At 41.1% G+C, this 6,696-nt stretch overlaps 2 protein-coding genes across 4 annotated transcripts in view; both read right to left on the bottom strand.

The window, feature by feature from the left end:
- Positions 1-6,696, bottom strand: part of thg1l (tRNA-histidine guanylyltransferase 1-like) — a 427,208-nt gene that overhangs the window by 56,432 nt on the left and 364,080 nt on the right. The window lies entirely within an intron of this gene.
- Positions 1-6,696, bottom strand: part of brsk2a (BR serine/threonine kinase 2a) — a 197,544-nt gene that overhangs the window by 12,808 nt on the left and 178,040 nt on the right. For all 3 annotated transcript variants that reach the window (XM_060886621.1, XM_060886623.1, XM_060886622.1), the window contains one exon: positions 1,942-2,002. In XM_060886621.1, coding sequence (XP_060742604.1) covers positions 1,942-2,002 — 61 coding nt within the window. The remainder of the gene's footprint in view (positions 1-1,941; positions 2,003-6,696) is intronic.

Raw genomic sequence — 6,696 nt, 5'->3', positions numbered from 1 at the left:
ATATTTCTCAATATGATATATGAATGTTTGTGATTTTCCTCCATTTGTTGTGTTGTTTCTTAAATTCCGCTTTTATGCCTTTTATGCCCAGCCTACAGCTCTGTACAGGTTTCTGCTTTTGGTCTTGTGAGACCTCTTTCCTGTTCCCACTCTAAACTTGCCTGCTCACAAACCATTGAGAGTTAATCTTTTCAATAAACCTGTAGTTTTAAACCATTAAACACTTCAATGATGTGAAATGAAGTCCATGTTGCAATGGCCACAAATGTCTGTTTTGTAAATAACCTATAAAATACTTAAGGAAATGCAAACCTTTTGATCAGTATGTGATGTATTCACGAGAATCAGTATAAGATTGAGGAGCTGGAAATTATCCAGAACTGCCAAGTAATAGTGCTGATTTATTTTATAGATTTTGATTCAAGTAATTTAATTACTGACGTACAGAGTAAACACTGATCCGAGTCATAAGTGTCCTCTTTAAACCGTAGCTATTACATAAGTGGCGAGTGAGAGAAAAGTTACGACATCTATATATGGTTTCTAGATTCCTAAAAACAATCCTTGCCTGTGAAGCAAGAATAAGCGGAGCTTTTACAGTGGATTTTAGGAATCAATTTCTCTTTTAAATCATCTGTGGGTTCGAAGTCATGCAGAGCTGTAAGCTTTAGGCAAAGGTCGCTGTAATCTGTGAGAGCTGCGAAACAAGTCAGCCAGAAAAGTTTAGCCACAAGCTCCGCCTCTAATCGCAGAAGAAGCTGGATCTTTTACACAACTCTCCCTGAGCTGGATTTCTGCCGGATTCAGAACAAAACAGGGGGAGAGATAAAGAAGACTCTCCATGGATTGAAAGAAGTAAGATCCTCCTTACACACACACACAGACAAGCAGGCACACACATACACACAGGCACAGAGCTGTCTCATACACACACATGCAGACACACACACAGACAAGCAGACACACACATACACAGAGCTGTCTCATACACACACACACACAGACAAGCAGACACACACACCGGCACAGAATCTTTTTCATACATACACACACACACACACACACACACGGGCGATTGGGCAGATAGTATAGTGAGCAACAGGCACCAGACAGAACTCTAGAGCTCACAGGAACAAGTGAATCAACAGGTGTTTAATCTTGACTAAACTTCCTCACTGAGCACGAGCACAGAGCATAAAGCAAACTGTTCATTTGTTAGACAACAGAAGCTTAACACAATTTTGTATGTCTTATTAATGCTGAGTCACACATAGCTGTCATTTATTACGTTTAGGTGATTTAGTTCTGCTTGGCCATTTAAGCTAGTTTTCCTTTAGTTTATTTTTTGCCACATTTTTTACACAAAGAAAAAAATCAACAAGACCAATTCTATTTCTCATATTTCTGTTCAAAATGTTTGCATTTCCTCTTCACAACGTAATATAAATATTCTCTAATAAATGGCAAATATTTCCTCACCAGATATTCACTGCCTTTATAATACTGATCTCTGCTTGTTTTGAATTATTATCCTGTTGCATGACAGACCTACAGTCTAGTTTAGACATCCTGGGATTTTATTTTTGTGCACAAAATGCAGGTCTAATTTGCAATGGAACTTATATACCTGTAGTTTAGTGCTGAGTGAATTCTGTGTGTGTGTGTGTGTGTGTGTGATTGTATAGGACATGAGCAGTGGGACTTATATATAGCTTATATAGCTGTGTGTGTGTGTGTGTGTGTGTGTGTGTGTGTGCGTATGATTGTGTAGGATGTGAACAATCGGATTTATATACCTGTAGTTCAGAGCTGAGTGAATCCTGTGTGTGTGTGTGTGTGTGTGTGTGTGTGTGTGGGTGTGCTAATGATTGTGTAGGATGTGAGCAATGGAACCAAGAGATCGGGCATAGAAGACCGACAGAGAAAAAGAAGGACACTCACCCTTGGACTGCTGAGCGGACTGGTGGAGAGACCCGAGGATGCGCCGCTGATAGAGCGTGACCTACAGAGACACACGCATTCTGTTATTTTAGACACATACTGCAGCAGGCTAGACAGGAAAGGCTCTAGGAGGATCAGTAATGGGATTATTTCAGAGATCTAGGCTTGGTTTGAGGAAACACTGACAACACAAAAGAGAAAATAATAAGAAACAAAAGCTAAATGGTGTTAGGGAAGGGAATAACACATGATAGGATGTGCTGGTATAGGAAGATAATCAAAGAGGTAGTGTGTTCTTCATTCATTTAAAGTTCATTTCCTGGTATCATTAGGGGTTTTCACACTGCGATTAACCTGGGTTATTGTACTTCTACACCTTACTTTTCATTCCTGGTAGAGGAACGTTACACATGTCTAATTTAGAAGCAGGTTTAACAGAGGTTTTTACTCAGGCTTATAAAATCCTATTCTGAAGCGGGGTTAGAAGAGCTTTGACAAACATGTACAGTGTGAAACCATGTGGTGTTACAATATTAGATGCTAGCTGCTTAGCAACAGACACCCAATCAGAACAGCACGTGCCTCCTATCACATGCTTTGTACAGTCACAGAAACCCTGTGTGTTGTTTAAACAGTTATAAATATGCAAAAATAATCATAACCATATTGAGTCAAGGGGGGCACGGTGGCTTAGTGGTTAGCACATTTGCCTCACACCTCCAGGGTTGGGGGTTCGATTCCCGCCTCCACCTTGTGTGTGTGGAGTTTGCATGTTCTCCCCGTGCCTCGGGGGTTTCCTCCGGGTACTCCGGTTTCCCCCAGTCCAAAGACATGCATGGTAGGTTGATTGGCATCTCTGGAAAATTGTCCGTAGTGTGTGATTGCGTGAGTGAATGAGAGTGTGTGTGTGCCCTGTGATGGGTTGGCACTCCGTCCAGGGTGTATCCTGCCTTGATGGACAATGACACCTGAGATAGGCACAGGCTCCCCGTGACCCGAGGTAGTTCAGATAGGCGGTAGAAAATGAATGAATGAATGAATATTGAGTCAGAACTTCTGTACGATTTTCTATTGATGCAAAATGGAAGGTAAAAAAAATACATTTGTGTGTATTGCATCCGTGAACAACCTCAGAGTACAGGATGACCACTGAAACGTCTAACATACATTAAAATTTTGAATTGAAGTTTATCCCAATACAATACCCAGGGTTTAGACATGTATAGTGAACAGCAAGGATTAACTGCTAATCCTGTAATAAGTATAAGCATACATGAGCAGTGTGTAACATGAAACAACACAGGATTTCCTTTACTGGAGCTTCCACTGACCCACTATTTCATGTGGGAAAAGCCCTATTTTTCTTCTAGTAGCTATAAACATTCATTCCCTCACCAGTCTCACTTTTCTATCTTGTAGATAACAGCTTAAAAAGATGCAGCAATAACAACAGCTTTATCTCTAAGATCTCCGTCCAGAAATGCCAAATAAACGTCTGTGTAACAGAAAAACTTTAATGTGTTTATTTGGAGTGTGATGATGCATTAGAATAAACACATGAATATAAACCTGGCAGCAGAACTACTGTCAGAGTCGTGCTGTTGCAGAAAAGTACAACACCTCTTTGATTTCGGCCAATCAGAATCAAGAACTCAGCACCACCGTGGTAGAAACGGGACAGCTTACATCATTTGTTGTCAATAACAAATTCCCTCAAGTTGCTCTGCGAAAGCCGAAAGGCATGAACACAGGCACACACACACTGTTGAACTCAGCATAACACGTTAATGTTTTGAACTTTCCAGAGTTATCGCTCACGCTGAGCCGAGCCTGTTGTTACTCTCTGGCGACAGATGTCCACACAGACACCAGTGCACGTTTCCATCACCTCCAAGCAGGAGCAAATGAATTATCACAGTCACCAATCTGTCTTCATCAGCCAAGATGGTTGTCAGTGTAGACAGAGCCCAGCTGTTCCCCTTCTTTCATGTCACTTTTTTTCTCTCTCACCTCCTTTTTTGTTCTGTCCTTTTGTTCTGTCCTCCCTGTCGCTCGCCCTCGCCCACCCACTCACTCGCTCTATTTCTTTATTACCCTTTATTTCCCATCATGCTTATATCCTCTCTCGCTCTATCTCACTCTCTCCATCTTTCTCCTCTCAGTAGGTCCTTGCTGAAGCTCCCTGAAGTGCAAGCCAGCAGCAAGAGCCAAGCCCTTCAATCCTTTCTCACAAACCCCTTTGTCTTGCTTTTTCTCCTTCCTGTTAATTCAGCCTTCAGAGACACCAAACCCGGTGCCGAGGGTATGAGGGAGATAAACAGACAATGCATGACATGTGTGCAGTAAAAGAGAGAGAGAGAGAGAGAGAGAGAGAGAGAGAAAGCTGAACTCGAGCACTGTATTTTCTCATGGCTTCTGGGTGTGTGAGTACACTGGGCCTGGAGTATTAACCTGAAACATTATATAGGACTTAAGAACATCTACCTGACAACTGAGTGATCATAACATAATAAACCCTAAAGATCTGAACACAACATATATACAACTATTACAATAAAAACCTAGAGATTATCTACATGATCCATCAAAATGAAGGATTTCTCTTTTCCACTCTCAAGGCATGTCAACAGTGATGGACACGACATTAACAGCCTTTCGGTTTGTGTTGATCGTTGTTATGGGAGCGATGATGTGAAGGAGCTTATAGAAATAGAGCTTATGACTTACAACCTGAAGGAATAAACATATGACAACAGCTATGACACGATAAGACATTTCAGATATCTGCCAATTTCACCTCCTACAGCCACAGCAACTCTCTTCTGAAGAATGAAGATCAATGTCAAAGCATCACACGTGAAAATTTCTCCGATTACGCATTATTTTCTAAATGAATACAATATTTTTCATTACAAATTATATTATCTTAAGAGATTTAAATGATTCATAGACTCTAAGATTCACGGAAAATTTGAACTCTGCTGAATTTTTATAGCTCTATAAAGCCACTTTGTGAGAAAAGTGATATATAAATACATTGAATTGAACTGACCATCTGATTAAATTTCACATTTGCTTTTTAATTTGCTTTTTAATAGATCTGCTTTTCCCTCACCAGAAATAAGTGGCCAAAACTTGTTTGAGCGTGACTATGCACAAAGCAAGCTCTATGAAGACCTGGTGTGTAAAATTTGGAGTGAAGATCTCGAGTGGCCTGTGGAGAGCACTGACCTCAACTATATTCAACAATCTGCATTTATTAAAAAAATTCCTTGGGGAAGTGAACAATTTTGGCACAATTATATAGTTTTGAAAGAAACTACTGTTATTTAATTCTAATGAGGATTAATTTTTTTAAAAAGGAATATAAACAATCGTCTGAGAGGAAATGAAGGGTGCCAATAATTATGCAGTGTACAGGATGAAGGGTAGTTCTAGCCAGAATATTGCTATTTTAATTAAAAAAATGTTAACTATAAAAGGTCACTTTAATATTCAAGGCAATTACATTTGCAGCTACTTAAAGGCAAATGTAAATATAATTGCTCAAATATCAGTTTCAGACATTCACAGTATAGATATTAAAAAACCTCCTAATAAATCCTTCATGATGTGTGTTCAGGTCTTATAAAGCATGCAGTGATTAGCACAGCACATTTCAGCACATTTAAATGCTCCACTACAGAGGGATGTGCTTTATATGGGTGGCTTGATGGTGTTATTGCACAGTGTAAATGTCACTATAGGTTTCACTCTCACTAACTCAACCCATTAGGCTTCTCTGGCATGAGCACAGCTGGATCCTGAACACAGCCCATCAGGCTGCTCTGGCATGAGCACAGCTGGATCCTGAACACAGCCCATCAGGCTGCTCTGGCATGAGCACAGCTGGATCCTGAACACAGCCCATCAGGCTGCTCTGGCATGAGCACAGCTGGATCCTGAACACAGCCCATCAGGCTGCTCTGGCATGAGCACAGCTGGATCCTGAACACAGCCCATCAGGCTGCTCTGGCATGAGCACAGCTGGATCCTGAACACAGCCCATCAGGCTGCTCTGGCATCAACACAGCTAGATCCTGAACACAGCCCAACAGACTGCTCTGGCATCAGCACAGCTGGATTCTGAACACAGCCCATCAGGCTGCTCTGGCATCAGCACAGCTGGATTCTGAACACAGCCCATCAGGCTGCTCTGGCATCAGCACAGCTGGATTCTGAACACAGCCCATCAGGCTGCTTGTTCTATCAGTGCGGCCTCTTGTTTGTGAGACTGATGTTAGTGTTTGAGGCGTGTCCAGAATGCTACAGGGCAGCTTGCTGAAGCTGAGTGGGGGCTGAAGAGAGAAGAAAAATCAGCAGGAATCCCATTGACCAAATGCAGCCCAGCCCAAAGGCATGATGGGATTAAAGGAGCAACACAGGGTGAAGTAAACTGTCAAACTACAGCTTGATAAACTCACATATGCTGTCTTTGGAAGTGCTGAGTAAAAGCTCCAATAAGCAGGTCTGTCGGTGCTCATAATGCAGTTTGACTGTGTATATTATACAAGATAGATAGATAGATAGATAGATAGATAGATAGATAGATAGATAGATAGATAGATAGATGGATCTACCTGCATCTGTGCTACATCTCTACTAATAGTGAAGTTTAACTAATAATGGAGTTTAACTGTGTGTGTGTGTGTGTGTATGTGTGTGTGTGTGTGTGTGTGTGATTAATAGTTCTAAAATTAAGTGTTGGCATTGCTT

This window comes from Tachysurus vachellii, chromosome 14 (assembly GCF_030014155.1).
Source record: "Tachysurus vachellii isolate PV-2020 chromosome 14, HZAU_Pvac_v1, whole genome shotgun sequence".
Taxonomy (NCBI): Eukaryota; Metazoa; Chordata; class Actinopteri; order Siluriformes; family Bagridae; genus Tachysurus; species Tachysurus vachellii.
The sequence above is the reverse complement of the archived record's forward strand: the minus strand, read 5'-3'. Positions and strand labels throughout refer to the sequence as shown.